General features: G+C 42.7%; 1 protein-coding gene across 1 annotated transcript in view; it reads right to left on the bottom strand.

The window, feature by feature from the left end:
- aacs (acetoacetyl-CoA synthetase) overlaps nucleotides 1–14,996 on the bottom strand; it is a 115,000-nt gene that overhangs the window by 13,772 nt on the left and 86,232 nt on the right. Inside the window, exon 13 of the mRNA XM_078227042.1 lies at nucleotides 1,310–1,423. Coding sequence (XP_078083168.1) covers nucleotides 1,310–1,423 — 114 coding nt within the window. The remainder of the gene's footprint in view (nucleotides 1–1,309; nucleotides 1,424–14,996) is intronic.

Raw genomic sequence — 14,996 nt, 5'->3', positions numbered from 1 at the left:
GGTGGTGGTGGGGAGTGGGGAGGGCAGTGGTTGTCATCTTCGTCACAGGAGAGAAAGTTACCAGCTTGAACTGGGGGAAGAACATTATCAGACTTGATTGGGTCAAGTTCGGTGCAAATTTAGCGTCTAAACTCAAGACTGGGGAGAAGAATTTTGCATGGGGGTGACGGAAAGTGCACTTCATTAATAAGGATGCGAAGTCCCTTTGTGAAGAAGGAAGAATAATTGTTGAGAGAGGTTTTGGGAGGAGTAATGGCCTGGTTAGTCTGCTGAAAATCCAGGTGTCAAGTGGCAAAAAAAAAGGAACAAGTATGAGCCTTTGTGGGATAAATTACAAACTGGCTGTGTTTTGGGAAGGATTGTAAAGGTAAGCAGAAAGGTTGAGATGCAGGGGGGTTTGGAGGAGGAGTTCCTGAGGGTGGAGCTTACGTGGCTGATTGCTCCACAACCAAAAATGAGCAAAATGGGAGAAGATACACTTCAGGCCTGACATTGAGAAACAGAGAGAGAGGATTTGGGGCTGGGGATAGTTAAAAATCTACATGGCAGCAAGGCAATGGAGGAATTTGTAGACCAGGCTGAGGAATTTAATTTAATCTATTGCAAGATGGTGAACCAACCTAGATCAGCGAGGAGTGATGCGGCAGGCGGGTTAGGGTAGAACAGGATTCACCTGGCAGAATTTTGGACTATTTAGAAGTTGGAAGTCCAGCATGAGATATTGGAGAACTTAGGTCTAGAGATGAAGACTGCATGGAGAAGGGTTGTGTCAGCAGTGGAGTAAAGTATCCTCCGACAGTGCAGCACTCCATTGGTACTGCATTGAAGTGTCATCCTTGATTTCTGTAGTGGGATTTGAACTTGGATCCTTGTGACTCAGAGACAAGAGTTCTACCCATTGGGCCATGGCTGACACTGTGACTCAACACAGACTTCTCTATAAAGCCAATATTACTGAAGGATACATTTTAGTACAAGACATTGGAGACAACTTCAAATCTTTCTACAGTCCAAACAAACCATCAATCTCAAATTAAGGAGACATACATTCTAGTTACAGTCATTGCTGACTGGAATGCTATCCCACTTGATTTCTTGGCTGGGGTCTTCCGGTCCCGCTGAAGTGAATGGAAGTTTGAATGGCCCCACTGTATCTGCCGTGACAAGAGCTGCTAAGCCAGGTCCTTGCCTTGGCTCCTTCACCATCTTAACTGATAACTGTGTGCGTACGCGGTATCAACAGGAAAGAAACAAGACAACGGGAACAAAAGTTGACACAGATCATAAAGAGCCAAGTTATTGCACTCACTTTCTTCGTTCCAAATTTCGACAGCCATTCCCAGGTTTCTTGCTTGTATTTCTCCTCTGTAGACTGGGATGGTGACGTTCTGGCCCATGAAACATGAAATGATGTCTGTGCCACCTACAGGAATTGGGAAGATAATGATTTTTTTTATTTTCAGCTTTGCCCCTCCGAGGATTATGACAGTTGTAATAACTCAAACCACTCTTCTTCAGATGGGGATTGTGCAATGGACAAATTCCTTTCACAAAAGCAAGCAAACAGGAATGAAAATAGAATATTGCTATTTATTACAAGGGGAATGGAATATAAAAGTTGGGATATTTTGTTAAGCCGTACAGGATACTGTGTAAGTTTTGGTCTTCTTATTTAAGGAAGGGTTTATATGCATTAGAAGTAGTTCAATGAAGAGTCACTCCATTGATACCTGGGATTGGCGGTGGGGACGGGAGATTATTTTACGAGGAAAGGTTGGACTGACTGGGCCTCTATGCATTGGGGTTTAGAAGATTGAGAGGTGATCTTATTGAAACATAAAAGATCCTGAGGGGACTTGACAGGGTGGATACTGAAAGGATGTTTCCCCTTGTGGGAGAGACTAGAACTAAGGGACGCAGTTTAATATTAAGGGGTCTCCCATTTAAGCCAGAGATGAGAAGAATATTTTTCTGAGGGTTATAAATATTTGGAACTCTTCCCCAGATGGGGAAGGTAAGTGGGGCAGCATGGTGGCACAGTGGTTAGCATTGCTGCCTCACAGCGCCAGGGGTTAGCAGTCCAGTGCCCTTTATTAGATTTGTTGAGTGTGAACAGCATCAGGCAGGTCCCAGTAGTTTCCATGGTTAAAATGCTCAACAATTCTTATTATTGAGATACATTAAGGTTTTGTACGATTCCTCATGGAAGATCCCCTACCTCTGGAATGACAGCCCAAACATGGTTTAACACTGTTAGGAAAGGAGAAGCAATGGGAGATAAAATATAGCAAAAGCACGCAAAGTAACTCAGTGGGTAGACTTTGTCTCTGGACAGATGTGTGTCAACATTCCTTCCTTCAAAACTTCTGTGAGACATTTAAATGTCTCTGACAAAGCTCTGATGAAGGGTCATCCTGACTCGAAATGTTGGTTTTATTCTCTCTCCACAGGTACTGTCAGACCCGCTGAGATTTTCCAGCATTTTCTCTTTTGTTTCCGATTCCAGCATCCGCAGTATTTTGCCTTTATTTAAGTAAAGATATTACTTAATGGATTTCATCTTTATAGCAAATGGCGAGGAAGCGAAAGTTTAACTTGGTAATGAATGCAGCCATCACTTGCCCTTTTCATTACATCAACCACAATAGAGAGCATTTCCAACACTCAACCTGAGGGAGCACACCTCGTACTATGCGCACAATAGCGCCACTCAGTGGTATCCAACCGCAGTAACTATGCCCCAGTCACCATTCTCCCCCTTCAACACATTTTACGAGGCAAGCTGATGGGCTCCATGGGAGGGTAAAACATATATTTTCCATCTCAAGGTTGCACGCGAGACATTATAAATTTTGCAGCAATATAGTTTACTGAAAAGGGTGAAGCAGTGTAGTCATTACCCTCAGTAGAAACATTTATAACAGGCATAATAATGTCTCCAAACTGGAAATTAGAGAGGAGAAACGGCTGTTGGAAATTAAGTTCTTGTTTTGAGGAAATAAACATGCTCAACCATGTTGTAGGTAATAGTCTACGGTGACCATATAAATGAATTGACTATACGTGCAGTGATCAGCTAGTCAGGTTTCCTGCGTTTGTATACCTTTTGGGAGTAAGGCTTCAAACATGTTATTTATTATGAGTCAAAATCTATTAATTCCCACTCTGTTCAGCCAAACAAGTACAATATTTTTAGCATATTACAATTTAGGTTTTATGTGCATTCTGTCCTTCACACTTTTAAATCTTATTGTGGAAGGGAGGAAGATCGAAGGATGCTGTAATCAAGAAAACTGTTGAACTATCCATCACTGCAAGAACAAATCAAATGCTCTGCTACACACCACAAGGTAAAGTTGAGCAAATAAATAACCAGCTATGGTCTGATTTGGCCTGGCTATTAGTTTCCACCGTGACACAACTATTCAAATATTTGGATTGACAGAGAATGCATCACATTTTAATAAGGCACAATTTATTTTCTGATGGAAATGGGACTAAGGAGTCTTCCATCAGCCTTGTGCTATGGAGGTCTCATTTGGATTGTACAATGACGCCCGGGGTTGATGCAGCAACACAATGTGCAGAACAGCCGCCATCGGCAGCACATCTATTGTTACATCTCTGTTGAATTTACTTAATTAATCTTGCTGAACCCCAGATAGCTTTCCGAAATACCATGCAGCCAATTGCGAAAACCAGCATAATAGCAGACAGCAATTGTCAGGGAGATCAAAATGATCAAATCGTAGTCAAAAAATGGCTTCAGCTTTCAATGTGCCTTCAGATAAATTACGTTTTGCATGCCACAGCCGTAAAAGATAAATTAATTTTCCCAGTACACATATACCGTAACCACTGCAATGCTTGGACACCCAGTCCCTAATAAGGAAAATAAAATGTCGTGCAGTAATTTTTTATTCCGTCATCCCCGGGGGAAACTATTATTTCTCCAAGGTAAGAAAACGATTGCAAACATGATTAGCGCAAATTATAAAAACAAATGTAAGCATGCCACAGAAACAACCATTTATCAGTGTATTGAAAATGCATTAATTACCCCACAAAGGAATTCACTAGCTCACATAAGCTGGAAAGGCCAATGCTTCGGTACAGCAACTCAAAACAACACACTCCAAATGGTCTATATGATTAATTTAATTTGCCTCCCAAAAATCACATAAAGCAATGTTCCAGTACTGTTAGCTGCTTTGCATTCATTTAATTATAGAACATTGTCAAGTGATATCATAAATCATTTAAGTTCTGAAAAAAAAGCATTGATTTAGTAGTGTAATTTACTACTTTGAATTTATAGGGACCAACCTATTACCGGGAGGTGGAGATCAGCCATGACAGAAGGTGATTAAAGTTAACAGCAGAAAATGAAATGAGTTTTTAGGAGATTTAGCCCACGTACCAGTTGATTCATCTTGCAGCTTTGAAGGGGCCTGGCTTTTGTCTGAGCTATTCAGTAAGCACTCGTAACTGATGTATATCAAAATATATATTTCATTTTGTTCCATTGAGGTCCCTCACTCCCTACATTTTAACCACTCCTACCACGTCCCCATTTGGATTAACTGGACCTGGATTCTTCTACAAGCTGTCAGTTCGGGGCCCAGCCTTGTCATGTGGGAGGCACCATTTTGTAGCAATGGTGATTTTCCCCGGGCAGTAAAACAGTCCATTTTGCAACCTTGTTAAAATTTACAAAGCCCTCCCTATATATCTTGGCAGATTGGATTGCCAGCCACAGAAGGAACTAACCTCTGACCCACATTTCTGTGGCTCAGGAATACTTTACTCCTTTTCATTCACAGAACAGTACTTGAACCTAAGCAATGCTTACTCGGAGTGTTAACTGAACACTGCCTGATCCTGCAACAAAATAAAAATCAACTTTTATCTTGTGCCACGGGCCAAGTTAATTTTTTTTCTGAAAATTCGTTGTGTGAGGTGTATGTAATCAGTGGACCGTATTAGCGGAAAACTGGTCAACATTTCACACACAATCGTTCAGGAATAGCAAATATAAAGCTAAATAAAAGCAAAGTACCGTGGATACCAGAAATCTGAAATACAAACAGAAAAATGCAGCAGGCACTGTGGGGAGAGAAACAGTTAACCTTTCGAGTCCCTACGACCCTTCTTCAGAGCTAAAGAGAGGAAGAAATATGATGGATTTTATGCTGTTTGAAGGGGGTGGAGTAAAACTGAAGGTCTGGGATAGGTGGGGGCTCAGGAGTGTTTTGACAAAAATGTCATGGGCACAAGACAAAGGGAGCGTTAAAGACTAAAGAAGATGCTAATAGTGGCATCAAGGTCAGACAGCAGAGCAGAAAAAGGGTCAGTGTTCTGTGAAAAATAAGCTACAGATGGTCCTGTGTGGGGAGTGGGGGTGGGGAGGGGGGGGGGGGGGCGCTTGTTATAAAGCTAAAGTAAGCAGATAAAACATTAGAGCATAAGCAGGAGCAGACAGTCGTTATGCTCAGGTGTATAAAGTGGCAGAAACAGAAGATGCTGGAAGCAGAGTAGGTTGCATCCGTGAAGAAAGAAACAAGAGCCAGCGATTCAGGTCTGTGATCTTTCATCAGAATTGGGAAGATTTGAGATTTAGGCCGGGATTCATCCAGCCCACTGCCGAGTAGCTCAGAGGGCCAGGAGCCTTTAACGGAACTGGTGACCTACGTCTGGCCGATTGAGAGTCTCCCAGGCCCCTTTTTGTTTTTCACGTAATCAGCCCTGCACCAGAAATCAGTGTGGGGCTGATTAGCACAGTGTAATCACGATTAGCAGGTCCGGGACTGTAGTCTCCGGGCTCAGTAGCGTCTGCCCCCGCGCCAGGAGAGGTTCCCACCAGCGGGGTTTACAACTGCTTCCCTCTGAGGGGTACAGGTGTGCTCATCCCGCTGGTGGGAACAGAGGCCATTGAGCCCCCCCCCACCCTGTCCACCGGAAGGTCAGGAGTAGGGGAGTCCCCCTTGGGCAGTGCCAGCCTGGAGCCTTGGCAGTGCCAGCTTGGCACTGCCCACCAAGGCACTATCAAAGGGGTGGGGCCTATTGGGGGGGGGGGGGGAACCTATTACCACTCTGCAATGGAATCAGTGGGGGAGTGAGGGGATGATCAGGGCTGGCCATCAGGGGTGAGGGGGGAGGGGCTTGGTAGATCGGTATTGGCCATGGGAAGGGGGCCGGTGCGCATGCGCCAATCTCCCCACTGACAGATCGGTGCATGTGCAGAGCTCCGCTCAGCGTACTAATGCCAGCCTCTCCAGTGGGATGAGCTCCCACTTTCCAGTGCGAATCTTTCTGAGGCACTCGGTGATGCACAGAGTGGCAGAGATTCATTCAGGTATGTACGCCCAAAAAACAAGTGGGAAAATCTTCCGTTTTCCCGCCCTTTGGATACTTAGTATTTTTGGGGAGAATCCCAGCCCCAATAGGTTTTGCTCGAGGAGTGCATGAGACAAGGATAACGGCAAAGTCTGTGTAAGGCTGAAAGAAGGGAATGACAGGAGTATAGGGAATTGTGATGGGGCAAGAAGAGAGACAAAAGAAGTGCCAAGAACAGACATGTTGTCTTCTGTCCACACACTCTTCCAGTGAAGCTCACCATAAACCTGAGGAATAGTACCTCACTTTCAATTAGACACTTTGCAGCCTTCCAGACTCAACATTGAGTTCAACAATTTCAAACCATAATCCCTTGCCATGTATGTTCCGGTTTTGCTATCAGACAGCAGCACACCTGCTTTAGACCAATTTTTGTTTCTTTTCTTGCCCCAGCTCCCTTTGACACTGTAAGACCTGCCACTCTATCTTTCCTGTCATTAAACCCAATCACAGAGCATCGTTTAGTCCTTGTCCCACCTTTGTCCTTGTTCAAAATCTATTACATTCCTAACTTTTTCCAATTCTGATGAAAGGTCACAGACTTGAAACATTAACTCTGTTTCTCTCTCCGCAGCTATTGCCTGGCCAGCATTTTTCTATTTTTATTTCCGATTCCAGCAACCGCAGTATTCTGATTTTCAATCTATAAGTAATAGGATTTGACCTGAGACAGTGAACAAGGAGGAGGATTGAGTCGCTGGTGAGGCGGCACGGTGGCACAGTGGTTAGCACTGCTGCCTCACAGCGCCAGGGAACCGGGTTCGATTCCCGGCTTGGGTCACTGTCCGTGTGGAGTTTGCACGTTTTCCCCGTGTCTGCATGTGTTTCCTCCGGGTGCTCCAGTTTCCTCCCACAGTCTGAAAAACATGCTGGTTGGGGGCATTGACCCGAACAGGTGCCAAAGTGTAGCAACTAGGGGAATTTCACAGTAGCTTCTTTACAGTGTTAATGTAAGCCTTACTTATGACTAATAAATAAAAACTTTACTTTTACTTTTTGGTTTTACTGGGGTCGAAGGGCATAGAGAGTCAATATTTAGCAGGAGAAAATGATGGCTTATCCACATCCCAAGGCTGTGGGAGGCAGTATATTAATGCAAGGTTCTTCTTTATATAGAACAGAACCCACGCATGGCAGTCAACGTAGTTTTAGAAGGAGGTCTCATAAAATGTCATTTGTGACAGTTCCTGTTTCTTAAACGAGCCCAATGTCTTGACATCAGTCATCCTTTCCGGCAATCCATTTCAGCTTTGTGTACAGAAACACTTCCTGAAATCAGCTCTAAAATTGCCAGTCACAATCTTGAACACATGCCTCTTCCACTGCTGCCTGGGCACATCTGAAAGTACTGTTTCTGGCTTGGTTTCACTTAGCATGAGACATCTTGTAGGTCTCTAAACGGCAAGATGGCTCCTCTTGAGGCTGATGGGCTCAGATTATTAAAATTGCTCACTTGACTTTGTTTTTGTACATTACCAATTACCTTCTTTACTCTCCATTGTGTTGCCTTCAGGGTTTAGGTAGCCCTCTAATAATGTTAGGGGACAGAGATATCTGCAGCATCCCTAGTGTATCCTGCTCACAGCGTAGTGCACTTGCAGCGTGATCACTGGAAACTGGAGCTCATCGAATTTGGCAATATAACCCAACATCCTGTTTGCTCTATTGCGGCCTTGCACTGATTGGCAATGAGGAGCCAACATGCCCATCAACTCCACTATGTGTCTCAGCTTCCTCCCTGGCAGGCTCCGCATTGTCCATTAGAGAATAAATGCGTCCTACTTGATTTCCACTGGGTTGTTCAATACCAAGTATCGGTACACATAAAACTGTTTTACATTTGCCCATATTGAACTTCTGGTACTGACTCACCCAATTGCAAGCCTGTTACAAAATCTCAGTTGCCCCCCCCCATGCACATCCACCCACCCACATCCCCACAACCATATCAAACTTCCTGTGATCTGCGAATTGACCAGCTTGCAAGGAGATACCATTCATATTAATATGTCAGGATTGGAGTCATCTTTTCCTTTTAGACCATTTTCCACACTGGACCCTTCAACTTTGCGACTTGCTTCCCTTTGAAAGTTATGAATGCACATTAAAGGATAACCTCAATACACGCTAACCTCGCTTGCAAAGGAGTCATGTAGTGACATTTTACAAAAGATCTTTTGGAAGTCAAGGTATATGTCATGTGGTTTTCCCCCAGTAACTTGGGATGTTGAGTTCTATAATAAATTGCAAAGTTAAATCAAATCGCCCTCCTTCCAAAACTATGTTGACTGCCATGCGTGGGTTCTGTTCTATATAAAGAAGAACCTTGCATTAATATACTGCCTCCCACAGTCTTGGGATGTGCCAAATGTAGTCACTATTGTAATGTAGGAAATGCTGGCAACAAATTTGTGCAGGGCAGAATTCCACAGATACATTAATGAGATAGGGGCAAGATAATCTGATACTGGTTGAGGAATAAATTTCGGCCAGGACACCAGAAGAACACCACTCCACTACCTCAGATAGTGCCTCGGGACATGGGTTATTTTAAATTTACACAATATGACCTTGGTTTAACACCCCAAATTATAAGGTACACCTCCCACAGTGCAGCTGTCCCTCAGCAGCACGGTAGCACAGTGGTTAGCACTGCTGCTTCACAGCTCCAGGGACCTGGGTTCGATTCCCGGCTTGGGTCACTGTCTGTGCTGAGTTTGCACATTCTCCTCGTGTCTGCGTGGGTTTCCTCCGGGTGCTCCGGTTTCCTCCCACAGTCCAAAGATGTGCAGGTTAGGTTGATTGGCCTTGCTAAAAATTGCCTTTAGTGTCCTGGGATGCGTAGGTTTAACGGATTAGTGGGTAAATATGTCAGGATATGGGGGTAGGGCCTGGGTGGGATTGTGGTCGGTGCAGACTTGATGGGCCGAAGGGCCTCTTTCTGTACTGTCGGGTTTCTATGATTCTATGAGCAGTACCTGGACGACAATGCTCAAGTTTCTGGAATGGGACTTCAACCCACAGTCTTCCAACGTCAATATTAGAATGTTACCATAGAGTGAAGGCTGATAATTATAGGCACTTTAAAAAATATATGTACAGTTTTGATTCAATTAGTTTTCTGATTAAGGCAAGGCCTTATAATTGCAAGGTATGGACCATCTTAGCTTTGGTTCACTATATTTGTCTAGTTTCAGTCTACAAGAACCTCAGTCAAAATAACAATCAGCGCTTTATAAATCTCCTCCTATGTATTTTTTTTCTCTACAGTCTACTACATCAATACTTGGGGATTTATTGGTTTTCAGTTCATCTCAAACCTTGGTTGACTAATGCAAAGCAAGCACACATGATGACTATTTGTTGGTATATTGTTAGCAACCTCCCGATTTAAATTTTAAAAATTTCAGATAAACTGTCATTTAGTCCATTAACTGAGCGATTCATCATCCTCATGTTGAATTCCATATAAGCCCTTTGGGATTTGAACTTTCTCTTGCTATTGTATTGGAAACATGTTTTACATTAGCAGTAGATGAATATTCTTTGCCTGATTTCCCTCAGTTCCTCCCCCAGTTCTCTCTTGGCGTGCTTTTATAATCTTGTGCACAGCCCACTGGTCACTCTCTTTGCTTTCCCTACCCCACAAGCTTTCCAAATCTTCTTTCCTTCATTTCCCTTTCAGTTTTTCTGTCTTTCAATACGAGGCATTTGTATTTGCCCTGCAACACTGAGATGTGCAATTGTCCTAGATTTGCAGCATGTTACTTTTGTAGGATCTCAATTTATCCTGAACAATTCTACATTCATGCCAACTACTAATCTGTACAATTCATGCAAACTAATGAGCCAAGAACAAGACAGCACAGGAACAGGCCCTTCGGCCCACCAAACCTGCACCGATACATGGTTTCTATCCCCCTCCATTCATGCGTCTATCAAGGTAGCCTTGAACGTTACTAACGTGCCTGCTTCCACCACCTCCACTGGCAGTGCGTTCCAGGCACCCAGCACCCTTTGTGAAAAACTTTCCCCACACCTCTCCTCTAAACTTACCCCCTCTCACCTTAAACCTATGCCCTCTTGTAGTTGACCTATCCACCTTCAGAAAAATCTGCCAGAATCTGAAAAAGAAAAAAAGAGGGGCTAACCTTTTCGGTGTGGGCACTTGGACAAATCCGAAGCCAGGTGAGTCCCCGATCTGAAAGGCCCACAACTGAAACATTACTCTTCTGCCCCATTTTGTTTATTCACATAGGCCAACTTGTTTGAACACCTTAGTTGTATGTTTCCCCGCAAGCCATCTCCTTTCCATCCAACTGTCCCCACATATTTAATTAGCTAGATATATATCATATAGAATATATATTATTTTGCTCAAATCCATATTCCCATATGTATTATTTGCTTGGAATTCCTTCTCCTATCAGGTGTTTAAAGAATTAATATAAAATGAAAGAACATTATAGGTCTTCAACCGAGAAATAAATGTTGTGAATTTAACAATGGTACAAAAGCAAAATACTGCGGATGCTGGAATCTGAAACAAAAACAGAAAATTCTGGAAAATCTGCAAGTCTGAGAGCATCTGTGGAGAGAGAACAGAGCCAACGTTTTGAGTCTGGATGACCCTTCGTCAGGGCAGGGTCTGACTACATAGTATAGGTTTCTTAAATACAAACTTGTCACATCCCTTAGAAGAATTCATTTGTCTCTACCATCTATTTCCAACCGCAGCCCCAGATCAGGCTAAAATTTGTTTACTCTGGACATGACTTAATTTTACGTTTGAGGATAATACCAAATCCAGGTGCTTAAAGATGATTATTTTCAACTTCAGAATTGATAAAAAGGGATTTATTTTTCAAACAAAAGAGACTGGCTGTCAGAAATTCCAGAAAGATGCAAAATAAAATCTAAATTACAAAAATAATGCACAAATAAATTAACCATAATTGGGTTAAGAATACATGCGTACATATTAGGTCAACACAGAGGATATCATTTGACCTGCTGAACAGTAACGAGATAGCAATTACCATCATTGCCAGATCTCAATCCAGCCTTCAGATGTAATTTTTTAAGCTTCAGTAAACTCTGATGATCTGGCAAAGTTTTGGGACGGTTTGATTAAGTACCAGCAATCCTGATGTGAATAACAACCGAAGCATAATTTTTCATATGGTTTCATTAAAAACACCTCACAAGTCAACCGTTTCCGAACTCGTGTGTTGCAGATGCTCTCTATTCACACTATCGTGTACCACAGCAGCAGGCAAAATGTGTAAACACACAAAAACATTTTGTTTTACTTTGTTAACTGAAGTATGGAAAAGATGTGGAAACCCCAGGCCAAAACCAAGGACCGAGAAACTCACGTAGTTAGCATTTCTGTTTGTAACTGAAATGTGCATTCCCCATGACGACCTAGTCTGCTTAATTCCACAGAAGTTGATTTGAATCAATTCTTAATCCAATCATGGTTAATTTATTTGTGCATTATTTTTGTAATTTAGATTTTATTTTCCATCTTTCTGGAATTTCTGACAGCCAGTCTCTTTTGTTTGAAAAAATAAATCCCTTTAATAGTCATCTTCAAGCACCTGGATTTGGTATTATCCTCAAATGTAAAATTAAGTCATGTATATTTAATTAGCTAGATATATATCATATAAAATGTATATTATATTGCTCAAATCCATATTCCCATATTTATTATTTGCTTGGGACACTCTCAAAAGTGCACAACAGATAATGTTGGAAATCAACCAGATAAAAATTGCCTTCTTTATCAGGTAACTTTCGCAACAATTGCTCAGTTTTGACCTATGTTGGTCTACAGGGAGTAGAGTGGGAAGAATCCCAGATTCCAATTCCGAGAATCTGTCTAACTTGGGCACTGGACTACCAACTCTGGCACAGACAGCTGACTGTGTTCCAACCTTGCATCACCAGTCATCATCTTGAAGCCAACTCAACCTTGGAGAGACCCTGCTTTTACTTCATTTCTCTTCTCCCGCAAGGTGATAAGACACCAGTTGGTGATTAGACGACAACTGAGCCTGTACTTTCTCTAGACAGATAACATTGGCAGGAACACCTCAAGTAACAGGATGAGCAGCACAGCATATTGAAAAAGGTCAATGCATTGCAAAAAAAAAAATAGGCTACTATATTTGCTGCTCTCAATGTGATCGCCTCTACATTGAGGAGATTAAACACAGATTGGGTGACTGCTTTGCGGAACACCTTTTTCAGTTCTGTTGCTTTCCCCTTTAACTCAGCACCTTGCTCTCACATCCACAAGTCAATTCTTGGCCTGCTGCAATGCTCCAGTCAAACCCAATGCAAACTGGAGGAGCAGCATCGCATCTTCGGATCAGGCATGTTACAGCCCTCAGGACTCAACATCGAGTTCAACAGCTTTAGATTGTGAGTTTTCTCCTCCATCTTTATCTTTTTTTAATATCCCAAACAATTTTTTGTTCCTTTGCAAAACCCCTCCTTCCCCTTCCTCCACCAGGCCATCTGTCACTTGTTCCAGCTATTCCACCCTCCCGTATATACATAATCACATCTTGTTTCTTCTCTTTAATTCTGAAAAAGGGTCACGTGGACTCAAAATGCTAACTCTGTTTTCTCTCCCAAAGAATGTTGCCAGATCTGCTGAGTTTTTCCAGCTTTTTCTGTTTTTGTTCCACTAGATCCTGGACGACATCCTGGACACACCACACTCCTGTAAATACAGATTTTTCTAGTTCGAGGTAGATTTACAACAGCACAGGTTCTGTAATCCAATCATGCAGGGTATAAAATCCTGAATGTAACAGCCGGTGGTTTAATGTCTATCCTCCAGGTAACAGTTGTCAGACAAAGGCTCAATTCCCTCTTCAACAAAATGGCAGACGTCTGCCTTCAGAAGAGTGGAAGGACCTGTACAAGACAGCTTATGACATGCCAACCACTTGCATTCTGCATTCAACATCAATGCACATTGCCTACTCATGAGAGTGCAAGGAGATGTGCTATTATCAGGTTGATCACTCCTTTCAATGCACTAATCAGGAGATCAGGATAATCAAGAGCCTTATCGCACTGCGACAGTTGCCCTTTTTGCTACAAATCCATCCATCAGTTTGGTTTGTTTGTTGTCTGGTGGAAGTCCTGGTGTTGTACGCCTGTAAGTTGCAAACTATGCCACATGCATACCCTGCATTCAAACTCCACTGTCGCTAAATACTAGGGGATTTTCACAGTAATTTCATTGCAGTGTAAACGTAAGCCTACTTGTGACATTAATAAAATAACAATACAATATTTAGAAAGATTCAAGTGTGCATGACAGTAGAGCGAATCAGAATGTACAGTCATCATCTGAGGATGACAAATGGGTTTAGGAGACCTGGATTCAGGATTACACGCACTGTTAACACATCTTTCTATAGTCTGTCATGCATTTCTATCCGCACAGGGCCAGAAAGGTGGTCTGCACCCTCGGATCTACCTGCCTTTCTTCCACATTTCTAGATCACGGGAATCTGCATTTCTGCCAGATGTTTCACATTTACTTCCCCCTCTGCTATAATGCTGTAAATATCTGTACCTCCTCTGGATCTATCCAGATGATGACTTGCCCCATCATCACTTTTGTCATTTAATCCTGCTTTTCACCTTATTACAGACTCCTTCCTTTGGTCCCTTCCCCATCCCCCTATTCCCTTGTGTTCGACATTCTTCAAGCTGCTCATCACTAACATCTCTCAGCTCTGAGGAACGGTCAGCAACCTGAAACTTTAACTTGGTTTCTCTCCCCACAGCTGCTACCTGATCATATCTCTTGTTTTTATCTCAGATATCCAACGTGCTTTGCATTTGTTCCAGCATTTCCTAGTTTTTAGTTTGAATAGTCAAAGCTTCCAAAGGATGACATCTGTATTGAACTATTAATCTTTTTTATTCATTCATGGGGCATGGGCGTCACTGGCTGGCCAGCATTTATTTCCCATCCCTAGTTGCCCTTGAAGGGCAGTTGAGATTCAACCACACTGTTGTGGCTCTGGTGTCACATGTAGGTCAGACCTGGTATGGACAGCAGATTTCCGGCCCTAAAGTACATTAGTGAACCAGATGGGTTTTTCCAACAGTGGTTTCATGGTCATCAGTGGATCCTTAATTCCAGATTTTTTTATTGAATTCAAATTCCACCATCTGCCATGGCAGGATTCGAACCCGGGTCCCCAGAACAATAGCTGAGTTTCTGGTTTAATACTCTAGCGATATAACATCACTAGGCCATCCTCTCCCCATATTCAGCCAATAACTGCTCCCTGCAGACAAAGTCAACGGCTTACTTGTAACCATTAGAAAAACATGAGCTTGAGAACAATCCTGAGCTTTTTCTAAGTACACGTCTAGCTGAATTAATTAGCCGAGTTATGCATCAAATTTGATGACCGCAGACAGAACAGAGTCCAAGCCATCTGATCTGGCAGCTAAACCTCCAGGAACCAATGGTCTCAGTAAAAGTAAGCATGACAACCCTATACGGGTGGTCTGGACTTTGCAGCCAACAGGTATCTTGTAAATAATTAAGAGGTTGC

This window comes from Mustelus asterias, chromosome 13, assembly GCF_964213995.1.
Source record: "Mustelus asterias chromosome 13, sMusAst1.hap1.1, whole genome shotgun sequence".
NCBI classification, from domain to species: domain Eukaryota; kingdom Metazoa; phylum Chordata; class Chondrichthyes; order Carcharhiniformes; family Triakidae; genus Mustelus; species Mustelus asterias.
Note: the sequence above shows the minus strand (reverse complement) of the source record. Positions and strands in the feature narration are given on the sequence as shown.